Source organism: Stigmatopora argus, chromosome 17 (genome assembly GCF_051989625.1).
Source record: "Stigmatopora argus isolate UIUO_Sarg chromosome 17, RoL_Sarg_1.0, whole genome shotgun sequence".
In the NCBI taxonomy this organism is placed as follows: domain Eukaryota; kingdom Metazoa; phylum Chordata; class Actinopteri; order Syngnathiformes; family Syngnathidae; genus Stigmatopora; species Stigmatopora argus.
In genome coordinates this window covers 7,383,016-7,396,488 of record NC_135403.1, presented here as the reverse complement: position 1 = coordinate 7,396,488, position 13,473 = coordinate 7,383,016, and the positions used below count along the sequence as shown (strand labels likewise).

The 13,473-nt window shown below is 38.2% G+C and overlaps 1 protein-coding gene across 1 annotated transcript in view; it reads right to left on the bottom strand.

The window, feature by feature from the left end:
- col11a1a (collagen, type XI, alpha 1a) overlaps positions 1 to 6,217 on the bottom strand; it is a 55,055-nt gene extending 48,838 nt beyond the window's left edge. Inside the window, exons 1-3 of the mRNA XM_077624590.1 lie at positions 6,169 to 6,217; positions 4,628 to 5,147; positions 696 to 860 (exon numbers count right to left, since the gene is read on the bottom strand). Of these exons, the coding sequence (XP_077480716.1) occupies positions 696 to 860; positions 4,628 to 4,742 (280 nt within the window). The 5' untranslated portion in view covers positions 4,743 to 5,147; positions 6,169 to 6,217. The remainder of the gene's footprint in view (positions 1 to 695; positions 861 to 4,627; positions 5,148 to 6,168) is intronic.
- Positions 6,218 to 13,473: the final 7,256 nt, after the last annotated feature.

The following is a 13,473-nucleotide window of genomic DNA, read 5'->3' as shown; positions in this document are numbered from 1 at the left end:
TGAGTCATTCAAAGAGCAAAAGCCAGAGATAGATTCAATCTTTTACTCAGTAGGACTGCTACATGCTATTTGTTACATTTTGCAGTTGAGCTGGTTGTGTTTCCTTTAAAGAGCCAGGTGCGCTGCAGTGGGCGGAGTTAGCTACATTACACCTGTGTGCTATCAGCAGAGCATTTATATACAGGTGTTTCACAAGAAGGGTGCCAAAAAATGGCCTTACCAACTTGTAATTGTGTGTTCTTTTGCTTTTCTCCCCTTGATGTATTTTGTTTTTTGTCTAATTTTGAATCCTCCTACTTTGTTTTATACCCGTACCCTTCCCGTGTGGCACTTGGTTACCCACAAGTTTTGTAATGTTCCCATTGACTCCCTGACACAGACCCATTTTTACTTCCTTTTCATGGTAGTTTGTGTTTTTGGGGATCAATAGATATTTTAAGAGGTCTCCTCCATTTGAATTTTCTACTTTGGGGTACAACCTTATTTCTGCCATTGCGGACTGCAGTACAATAGCGACATTGGTCATGCATTAATGGTTTTCTTGTAGCAATTACAGCATAAAGATTGAATTCTAATGTGTCAAAAGTTTGAGGATGGTCAAACAACATCAAATGTTTGATTTAGGGAAAAAATGAACCAAAGAGACACTTATATTAGCAGTACTGTTGTTGTTGTTGTTAGCAGTAGTATCTTACCAGGAAATAGCTGAGTGGTGGGGGCACTGATCTGGATCTGCTTGCCAACGCTGTAAGCAGTATCCGGCTTCGATGCTCTTCGGTTTGTGCAAAATCCTGTTGTTTTTGTCACTCCTTCTGGGTAATTATGGAATTCTAGTACTTTTAACACATCCACTGGCTGTGCTGTTATGAGAAACAAAGGGAACATCAGTTAGGAAATACTGCAGCTTTTGAGAACATTCATAATGATTCAAAATTTTAATTTGTATTGAAGTGGTACTTGAAGTATTGACAAGGTACTGCCTTGGCCTACGAACATAACTTTTTATCACCAGACATCAGGAAAGAATCACCTTGTAGTAAAGCACATGAATTTACGATTAAATGACCTCATAAAACCCACACATTACTCCACTGGCCCAATACCACAGACAATAACTTAAGGCTATATGTAAAAAGTTACATTTTTACAGATTTAAAAAAATAAGACATTAATCAAAGGGCAAAACCCCTGAAAGTTCTCGCTCCTACTTTCCTGAAAAACTAGGGGGCAACATAAAAGAGGTGCCATCTGAGAACCATTCTTGCACCAGTCTAGGTTTACCTGAATAAGAGGTCTCCTAGAGATTTCCATTCTCTTCCACCTAATGCCCTTCACATAAAGGAGCCTGTGTGGCACAGCCATGCCCACTGAGACTCATGTGAAAACACCACGACCTTGATTATTCTTGAAAACAACCTTTCTGTTTAAGTCGACCAGCCTGGATGTCAATCTTACTATTGACCGAGGCATTCGTTTTCCAATTTAAAAAGTAAACTCCTCTAAAATAAGCATGCAAATAGGCAAACAAGAAGACAAAGTTAAAGAAAGCCAATCCCCCACCCTTTTTTGGTTGGCATGTAGAGGTTTAATCCTTCTCAGGGTCTCTTTAGCCGTCGAATACAAGGGGATCTTTTGCTATTCTTTTCACAAAAGCATGTGGTTTGGGCACAAGTGCCTGTTTCAACATAAAATCTAATCCCAGTGTATATGACGGGTGCTGCAAGCACTTTGGAAATAAAAGCATGGTTCATGTGCTGTCAATACAAAGTCACCCAATTTAAAATTATGCAGGTTTGAGCACAGACACATTGAAATTGTTACTGTACTCAACAAAAAGCAGGAAATGAAATACATGGTCCAAAAATAGATCCAAGTGTGCAAACATTTTGAATGAAAATTGGATCTAACAGCATGCCAGCTAACAAAAATACCAGTGTTTCCATTCAATATCCATCATGAGGGGCATTAACTGGTTCACACAACTCATGTAAAATCAATTTTGACTCAATGCCGCCTTTGTATTTAAGAAGTGATTGAAAGGTAATCACACTAAGGTGATCCCTGGACATATGCGGTAGTAAATGAACAAACAGATCATCAAAAAAGACAGGCCTACCAAGAAAAAGTGAAAAAAATTCTAGATGAATCATAACAAAATAAAGGGTTCAAGAAATATTTAGCATTAAGCAGCAGGAACCAGGACAGGACAGTTTTGTTTTGTTTTTAATAGATGATCAGAGTAACATCCTGGTGATTAGGTGATTTTAAATTTGAGTCCGATTGACGTATCTAATTTCTAAATTGTTGAGCTGTGTAAAGAAAGGCTGCAAAAGACAAATACACAGCAGACCAGCTCAAGACAAAAGGAAGGATGTCGTCACAAAAGAAAGCAGTTGTAACAGAGAATGGAGCATCTACTTTCTTTGGAGAGTGAACTGAGGAACTATAGTGAGCTCCTGCAGAGTTTCTCTATGTTCAAACTCCACTGCTTACTTGTTCCAGATGTGGCTATTTGGCAGGGATCCCAACCCTCACACGTTGGTGCTGAGGAAATGTCAATAATAGCAATCTACAGTCAGGTGGCACAATGAGTGTGCTGAAAATTTCACAGTGCATCTAATGCATTGGTGTGAGTTGACTCTGAAGGGGAGCTGAGCGCTACGCAAACACGGCCACATAGCGACCACCGGAGTTTAGGTGGCATTTACGGGTGGGCTTTTGACAGGCTGGATCTGAACGACATATGTCAAAACTTCCTTTATTAATAACACATCCTTATGCAAATCTTAGATGCAAAGAGGGAGGGACGCTGTGATGCATCACCGTTGGACAAATTTCCTTTAGTGCCATAACAGGTGTAATCACAGCTAATAGCACTCTTAACGCAGGTGCAACACAAAATACCTGAGGACATAAACACATGAATATAGTTATGTGTCATTTCCAGGGTACCCATCTTTACAGAAATTAGCTAGTAAATGGAGGACCTTTCCACCTTCAGCTCCCTGAGACTCTAATAATATCTTCAGCAAGAATGTCTCTCTGTCTATACCCCCCTTACGCCTCACCCACTCTCCCACTTGCCTTCCGTAAATGTCCAAACCACCATACCGCTCGTTTAAACAAGACAGCTTTATGCAGGTTAAAACCATATAAATGTCTGTCAAACCCAGCTTTCAAAGACCTTCTCTTCAGTTACACTCCGAATAAACCCCTTTATTTAGTTATCTATAACGTTAACACATAATATCCCAATTTTCGCAATCATGATATTTATTGAAATTTTTAGTTATAGTCAAATCATCAAATTTACTGTATTTAGGTAATTCTACCTCCGAAAGGTAGAATAAGGAGTTGATTAGCCATTGTTTTTCACTTGAGCACATTATGTGCAGAGGACTGAAAATGCTAGCTTTGTCTTGTGGAATGCACATCTGAACCTGCGCCTCGGGGGCTGAGAAAACGTGTCAGTACACTGCTAGATGAAGAGGGCACCCTGCAGAAATAGCTTCGACTGTAATGAAGACCTCCAGAGAAGAACTGACAATACTTCATACAAAAAGAAAGCTAATAATTAATGAGTTTTGAAAGCCAGCGGCATACATACAATTGCAATTGGTGTTAAATGCCGTTCTTTGCATACCTATTGAGTTACTCTGGAATGCCAAGCCCTAAATTAAGATACCGAAATTAACGACCTATACATAAATGTGTAGGTGTAGCGAGCCCCGTGACTTGTGGCCTTTACTGCAAGCAACTTTGTATGCGTGACGGCACTTTGAAGGCTTTGAAATCATAGGGAAGTGCAACAAGGGCCATCATCAAATAACTGCTCACTACTTAGAGGGGAAGCATTCCCACACAGGACACACATTGTCCAGTAGGCTAGGCAAGAAAGCATCTAAGTGCAAAGTTGAAGAAGAGCTGGGCACCAAAAAGGGAGGGAGGAAGAGGGGAGGGGGGGGCACCTTTTGGCCTTCGGTGTGGACCAGGCCAGTGTGGTGATAGGGTGAACCTGCCGGGCCAATAAGCCCCATGGCACGTTAGAACATTTTTACACTTATCATGAAAGACTTGTATTCACAAGTCATCACTGTCAAATCTTGATCTTGATTATTAGAACCCACAAATCAGCTCACATTTAATTTTGCCAACTAAACAGTAGCAACGCCAACCTAATTGAGAAATAACCATAAAATAGAGATAGAGGAAACTGGGAGACGTTCTGGGATATGATTAAGTTCATAATAAAATATAAACTGATGTTAAATTGTTGAACATGCTTTAGATTTGTGCATCCAAGTGCTTGAAAATGAATTTATTTATGGGACTTATCCATGACTAATGCCTCTGTGATAAATCTTGTCGAGTGGTCGATAAACGATGTGCGCACTATTCAACTTTGCGCACAATTCAGCGTTGCGCGAGTTTATAATGGAGCGCAACTCGCACGCGTCAGTGCGACTCTTCTTAAACGCTTATTCATATATTTTTTAATGGAAATCTGGCGCATTCAGTGTCAAAACAAATATGATAACTGCCCAATCTCCATCATCAGTGAGCAGGCGGTCGGTCTGTGTTTACTGTTTTTTTCTTTGGTAAATGTTCGGGTGCTTTTTTTTCTTACCTGCCGAGACACTGGTCGTCTGTAGAACCAGGGTAAACGTAACAAATGCAGTTACAAAGGAATCCATAAGCCTCCTTTTCGTTTTCCACCTTGTGGACCACCTCTGCATCTCCATAGTCGTCAATTAAACTTTAGGGAGACTTCAAGGTGATTTCTAAGTGACGTCCCTTCCACAATCCCAAGTGATGATGGAAAAACGGTGCTAGAAAAAAGCCATAAGGGATGAGTTCTAAGGCTCTTCTCTTAGCCCCCACAGGCCCCCGATCCTCCTTGCCAGTGCCCAGCCTTCCCAGTGAGGGTAGTCGGGCTTTATCCAAAACGCACCGAGTGTAGTCGCTACACTTGGTGAGTGCACGGGCAGGAGGGCTGGGCAAAATCCACAAACCAGAGCTCCGTTTACAGAGGGGGAAAATGGCAAGGAAACCAGTACCCGATTAGCAAATCACGGGGCTAGAAATTCTCCCGTGGGTCCACCCATCGAGCGCACTCACAACGCGCCCCGGCACTCGCCAGAGTGCGTCTGAGGAAAGACAAACATGGAGAAAAGTTATCGAGGAGCTGCAAAGGAGAGCATCACTACGAGTCATCAATGATCTCAAATATTTAGACAACACAATCCAACAACAAAAAATCAATTTCAATGTGCACAGCATAAAAAAACACTCAATAAAGAAATACACATCCAACACAAATAATGTTCAAATATGAAACTCACAGTCAAATCAGCAAGACATAGTTAAAAAAGCAATTAAAATAGGGAGGGGCACAAGTATGCTATGCTATAATAAGACAAAAACAAGCTATTTCAATGTGCACCAGCATAAAACACTCAATTAAGAAATACACATCCAACACAAATAATGTTCAAATATGAATGTCACAATAAAATCAGCAAGACATAGTTAAAAACAAATTCAATTAAAATAGGGAGATGCACAAGTCATATACTATGCTATATAATAAGCAATAGAGTTTTTAACCCTGCTTATAAACTGAGAGAACTTGAGTATATGTGCTTGTTTGAAGCATCACCTCAAAATCACATCCACTTTTTGGGATTTTGTAAGTTGTAAATAGCCTAACCCCCTAACCCTAACTAACCCTCACATTCCTAGTGGTTGTAATTTATTGAGAATAACCATATAAATCAATATCACTGTCCAGTGGCAAAAATCATCAGCATTTTCGTCGTTTGGATCTACAAAGATGCCCCTAATAACGACAAGTGAATACATTGATGTAATGGCCATTGGTACTGAAAAACAACAACAAAATTGGCTGATGTATATATATAAGGCTAATTGATCACAACTAATATTGTAATGTTGAACAATGTAAATCAGTAATTGGGTTTCCCAAATTGAAGAGTTTAAGGGGAAAAAAGTCTTCATTTGACTAAAAAAGCAACAAGTGAGGACATTTACGAATTTTTTCAAGACAATCTATCTGAATGCCGAAATGAAGAATGAACGAATAAATGAATGAATGCTCTAGAATGGTTGGATTACTCTTCATTCAGAAGTATTTTTGCATTTACTTACATGTGAGGATTCCCATCACTGCATCATCACCATCCTCATCATCTTTCTGAAAAACATTACAATGTTACTTTAACACCAAGCATTTCAATAAATACATTGTGTTGGATCTCTATTAGGTATAAAGATATACCGACAATATGTTGTAGATTTCTACTCATTGATGTAAGTATTCAATTTGTGTAAATTTACAGTTTGAACATCCAAGGTTGATGATTAAAAAGACATTCATTTGAGCAACCTGGAACACATTTTAACCTGGGTAAATCTCAATGTTCGCAGGTCAAGGGATGGTGAACACGCTGGGTTAGGGTTGGCCTTGACTTGGCTCTTTAGTATTCGGGAAAAATAGTATCAGATGTTCAGTCCTTTATGTCCCCAAGCGGTAAAATCAGGTTGCTTTTTCTGAGATGAATCATCTGGTCATGATAACATGACATCCTGTTCTTGCATGCAATAACTGTCCATAAAAAGTCAAGTAGCAATAGTAGTAAGTAGAAAAAAAATACTTCAATCTGTTTGTCTGAATAGAGCTTTCCTAGCAATCTTTTCAATCATTAAACTTGAAAGTTATTAAAAAAAGGTTTAAAAAGTTAAAAATGACTACAGCTTTTACCCATTTTTTACACCCATATTGTCTAATGTTGACTGTCAAACGTTTAACTGTAGATGACTTGTAGGATTCTATTTATTTACTCAATTTATAACCATTCATTCATGTATTTTTCATTTTCACAAAGGTCGCGAGGGGTTCCGGAGCCTATTCCAGCTAACTATGGGTACCAGGCGGGAGACACCCTGAATCAGTGGCCAGCCAATCACAGGGAACCACAAGACGTAAAACTATACACGCTCACATTCGAACCTATGGGCAATTTAGAGGGTTCAACCAGCTGTTTTTGGGATGTGAGAGGAAACCGGAGTACCCGGAGAAAACCCACGCAAGCCCAGGTAGAACAAGCAAAATCCACACAGTGAGGACCGACCTGGGCTCGAACCCTCGACCCCAAAATGGTGAAGCTAACGTGCTCACCACTCCTTAACTGGGCCTCCCATTGATAAACATAAAAGTAAAATCATACATATTTCCACTGAACGTATAGGAAAATATTTTTTTCAATGTGCTAGTTTGTAAATAGTCATATTGTACGTTCAGAGCGTTGGTATCCCAGGACAAGCACTTTTCACATGCATGCTCAAGCCAGTCATCGGCCACTGTCTGTCACTGTTTGCACACTGCACATGGGAGAGTATAAAGATCCCTTTCTCCGCTCTTACTCCAGTCTACAGTCTCAAAGCAGCAAGACAAATTTTGCTAATATTACTTTTGGGCCTGCACATACTTCATAGGCATTAGACCGCTACTTAAATATTATTTTTGATCAGGTGATAAAACTGAAAATGTTTTGGTCGCTTATTCCTATTTTGTACGTTTACCAGCATGAACACCCAATCGCAAAAGTTGTAAGATATGAAATGCATTGTTAAATGATAGGTTTTGCAAATGACTGAGTGTTAAAAGCCTAAAATATTCCATATACACCACACTGTATATCTTCTATTCTCACTCCCTCTGTTCAGGATGACAAAGTGAATCCTATTTCAGTTGACTTTGAAGGCAAGGCCTACTACACCTAGACTATTTTTCAGTCAATCACAAGCAAGATATAGCAATAGCTATTCATTTCACATTAACGCTGTCACTAAATAGAAATGCTTTGAAACCCGTTTTACCCACACAGAGGTCAGACATGTTATCTGCTACACTGTCAATGAATGCTGTCTTCCATCTTCAACACAAAAATAACAGGTCCCCTTTTTTCTGGTGTTATAATTAGTCATATAAAAAATGGTACATCAAATGGTCAATATAATATTGCTAAATCAAACTATTGATGTGTGCTTTCATCGGCCAAACCATCCTTACTTTATATTATAAAATAGATTATGCAAGGGTGTCAGACTAGGGTTGGTTCGCGGGCCGCTTTAACGTCAACTTGATTTCACGTGGGCCGGACCATTTTAGATATAATATTTAGATTTTTTTTATAAATGGAATAAAAGAACTGGATTAAAAGCCCTGAATATTCAGTTTTTAGAGATCTAAAACAATGTTTATTTTTGCTTTTTTTATATATTTTTAGATTTTACAAAATGATTTTTGAACTAAAAACACAGAAAAAAAATATTAAAAAATTACAATTATTGATTTAAAAGGGGGAAAATCAGGAAATGTAATATACATCTATACTCTTCATTTGAATTTGCTCCTAAAACAGAAAGTCGGCACTCATGATTTACTTTCCTGGGCCACACAAAATGATGCGGCGGGCCAGATTTGGCCCCCGGGCCGCCACTTTGACATATGTGCATTACAGGGTTTTGAACTTTGCGGTCCGACAGAGGCTGGACCACATCTTTTTATAATGGGAAACAGCCCCTTTGAAGCCATAAGAGGAAGAAGCATTCTAGCCCCAGACATGCAAATGGTTGACTCCAAAACTAGGGATTGTACGAATGTTTGAGAACACTGAAGACATTTTGAAATGATCGCTTCAGCTGCTAATACGATTTTTTCATGAGCACTTTTTCCTAGGATCCAGCACAAAAAGTCACTAGCTCTGTCTATTTCTTAAACAGTGAACTGCAACAGAATGTAGAGTGAACTCAAGCTTCTTGACGAGCCATATTCAATGATAGTTTCATCAGTTGCTCTGGGCCATCAAAAACTGGAAAGCAGGTAGGACTTGGCCCACAGGTCGTAGTTTGGAAACCCTGCTGTAGACTATAGAATACAAATGTTTCCTGGCTGGGTTTCACTATGCCATCTTTTATGGCCTTTTAGTTAAAACGTTATTCAAAGATGGGAAAATAAAAAGATGCTCTGTAATATTAGCAAAGGTTTCAATATAGAATATTGTACTTATTGAATCAGTCTTGAGTGACAAATCCATTCAAGTAAAAGAAAGAAGTACATACTTTTTTTTCTCCCATTGTCCACTTTGCACGAAGAAAATTAGCACCACTTGCGCTGACCAATAACATTAGTACTTTTTGTAAGGCTACTGATGACATACATATTTCATGTAAAATATATGTAATTCACTGGTAAATCCCAAATATCTCACAGTCTCAATATCACCAATCAAATGAATTAGGTACAAAGCAAGGGAATGATTCCACAGGTGTGAATTTACTGTTAAAAATGTTATTGAGTCCTTAGTTTTAAGATACTAAAGTTGTCAATTCTTGGCAATTTATTGATTTTTTTATTTATTATTTGTTTAGGGCCATCTAAATCTCCAATTTAATTAGTGATACTCAAGGAGACTGACTGGAAACAGAAAATACATGTTGTTACTGTCATGATCAGCTAAATTTAATGTCCAAAACCCATAGAAGTTGCGTACAACTCTTAAAACGAGCTCACGTTCTGTAGCACCAATAACCAAACATCCAAACAACCTTTTCTGTGCGACTTTTCACTCAGATGTGTTCCCATATGAGATAGTTTAGTACAAGAAGAACCTCATCCAAGTCATTCGAGAAACTATTATAACCAATGAAATGATGACAGAAAAGATATGTTATCGAGTATTGTAAAGTTATTCCACAGAGAGCATCACACAATTCAAACAGACAATTGTTCAGGTAACGCATCACCAACTGTCTCATACTTCTTCAACTTTCATGTTATGGAAAACATCCAGACCTTAGTTTTTCTACCCTGCAGTAGCTTACATGTGTGCACATGTGTACATTCTGATTTAATGTGAGGTAGCAGCCTATTCAAAATGGCTATCCTGAGGCTTGGATGGTTTTGAATAGCTCAGTCCTAGTATGGAAATTGCTGATGTCCCTTAAGCCATTTTCTGCGATCAACAGGTCCCTTGATTTACGAAGGAGTTCTGTTTCTATAGCGATTAAATGATGCACTTGTACTGAATATCAAATCTGTTGAGACGTCCCATAAACACTGTCACGGTGAAGTAATAATTGATTAATCGAGCCCCTTTTCATTGCAACTTCTCAAATTCCACTGCAGCTCTTGCTATAACCATTTCCATGTAACTTTGACCCTGAGACTTTACTCATTAGTCAGCAAATCTTTCCAATCCATCACCCTGCAGTAAGTGATTTGGGGTGTGCAGATCTACAAATCTGTGTAGCGCATTCTTCACATTCTGCCACATCCCTGGATTTCGAACCTGCCTTTATTCTCGACAACATCCTTCCACAGAGGAGAACACCTTGTTTGATTCCCGCAGACATTTCAACTGTAATAGCAATAACAAAGGAAATAACAACTTACCTACTAGGACAAGTATTTGCATTAACTGTGACCCCTCATTACCTCAAATAGTTGAAAACAGCCACAGATACAAACTGCCATCCATTTAATCTTTCCTCTATACTGCTTGTCCTCATTAAGGTATGTAACGAGAGACTACCCTATTCTAAACTTTTATTCTTCCTGACATCCCTGTTGTGTACTCAGGCTTTCTCATACACACTGATGTAAAGTATCTTTCAAACTTCACGTCACTCCCAACCATCTATCTATTTTTCAACCCCACTTTCAAAACCTTCCATGGTCACATACAACAATGGCTAACAGATCGCCCTCACATGATGTAATTGACACAGCTTTTTTACCTGTTAGATCCAGATACATTCTTTTTTAGGGTCTAATTGAATACTTTGTCTTCTCCAAAGTACTGCACTGACAACTCACCCTTTATCACAGTAATTAACTCATTCTTAAATCCACTTTTATTGTTGCTTTGAACTCCACCATTCTCTTTTGTAGAACAAGACTGTGCTTATATTCCCTCCAGTGTATCTGACTCATTCTGTCTGGCAAAGAACACAAGCTCCAACTTGCACAAAGAGGATGTGAAGAGAATATATCTTTCACTGTATTTTTAATCAAACAAATCTAGTAATTGATAATTGTCAATATGGAATATCTGCAGGCCAGATGAGATGCAATTAGCCCCACGTCTTTCATTAGATTAGATTAGAACTTTATTTCATCCCGTATTCGGGATATTTCTTGGTTGCAGTAGCAAGACAGACATAAGACACAGAAGACATAGTAGACCTAGGTAAAAAATAATAAAAAAAACAATAGTTTTTACATCTTTTAACACCAACCAAATACATTCAGACTTGTTTAACACTCTTAATGATTTAAACCAGCAGGTAGAGCTAATTTGTCAACTGAACATTTACCAAAAAAAATCCTAATGAATAATGTTTGCAGCCTAAGCGTATGCATATTTTTGGGGACAAACTTTTTGGTGGGCCGGGAAGGCAAAAATCATTTTATCTCCGAACTATACTTCCCAAAATAATTTTAAATCAATTTAGTAAAAATCTAGACAAAACCAATGAGTCCCCTACAAAAAAAATCTGGAAAAATTAGTAAGTTTTTCTTTTTTTTAATCAAGTTTTCATTCAAATATTTGTTTAGTTTGTTCCTTAATACATTGAGATTTATTTTCCTTCATTTGTAAGTGACATTGTTATCCCTTAATCTCCCTGCAAACTGTTTAGGCTTCTTCCCAAATAGCCAGGACATACTAAAAAAAATGCCTCATCTTTCGCAATTAAAGTCCCAACTTCCTTTTTCTTAAACATAGAGGCTCTTCAAACAATTAGTGTGACTTGGATGCTTCCGCTTGACAACTTTGGCGCTTGGGGATCACAGATGTTCAATGAGCGAGGCAAGTGAAAACTTCAGACCTGAGCAAGTACTTATTGGCATTCCACACCAATCTGACACATCGGCTTTGTCAAACACACACTCACATGCGCAGGGTCAAAAAGACAGACAGGAAGAGGATGGCTTGCGGCTGCCTCCTTGAAATGTATTCCTTTAGAAAGCATGAAATCTGGCTCCAGTTATTTTTAAAGTCATTAGGCATACTACATATTCCGGTCATGCAGAATATACTGTCACATTGATGAAACACGGATGGCTTGGGCTGCATTTGGGAAACCCCAAAAGCAAAACAGCTTCCTTCAGGGACACACATTTTTCTGTAGTATATTTGCAGACGATATGATATATTCTGGACCTGAGTTTCCACGCAAGCTGCTGGAAATACCCAACACATTCATTGCCCCAAATAGTGAAAGGCTTCATTTAAAAGCATGAAGGTTGGACATAAGCTGAGTTTACTGTCTAGGAGGTAGAAGCCTTCCCTTTGTACAAACAGAAGACCTTGAAATGTAGTGCAGGGCTCAATTAAATGAGCCCAAAACAGTCTTCCAAAACATGAAAGGCGATTTATTCAATTCAATAAACATTCAATGTTTATGTTTTCGAATTCAGCATGTCATAAACTACAAACACATGCACGCACACAACATGAAAAAAAGAATAAAAAATGAATACAGTAATCCCTCGATTATCACGACTTCGCTTATCACAAATTCACGACTTATGATTTTTTTCTGCTATTAATTATTTTAAAACATTTTTTTACTTTAGTTCAGAGTCCTAGTAGACAAAATGGCTTAAGTTTTTTAAAAAATGTTTTTAAAGTTCATAAAAATGTGAAAATCCACGCTGAAACTCATAAGCGGAAGCCACTTTTGCTACTAGGACTCAGCACTGAAGTAAAAAAAAGTTAGTTTTTTTCAAGTTCATAAAAATGTGAAAATCCATGCTGAAACTCATAAGTGGAAGCCACTCTTGCAATTAGAACTCAGTGAAAAAAATGTTTTTGTTGTTGTTTTTTTTTATAGGGGTGACCGTACTTCGTGATTTTTCGATTATCTTGTCTGGTCTACATTCACCGCGATATTCGAGGGATTACTGTAAATTAAACTTGATCCTTATCAATAAAACTTAATGACATTTTGCAGTCAATTCAATTATTTTTGAAGGAGCACAATTGGAAATTACATGTTGAAATTTTAAATTTGATGTGAATGTGCATATGTAGAATACCTTTTTTCTACATTTGCCAGTACAGAGCCTTACTTGTTACTTTTAAGTCTCTGAGTTGGCACACATAAGTCAGCCACGTGTCAAATACAACTGTGGTGCACGTAAACGAAAAAAAAAATGTATTTCCTAAAAGTATCAAACAACTACTGAGACAGAATTGGGCCACCTGTGTAATGTCATTTTTAAAAAAATCTAATTAGGGTGAGACAACATGTAAAAGGAAAACACTGCGGAGTTATAGGAGGAACTAAAGGTAACAACAAGGATGACAGAATAACTCCAAGGCTGAGATGTGAAATGGAATATTAGGCAATTAGGATGACACCTAAAACTTGTGCTGTCCTGGA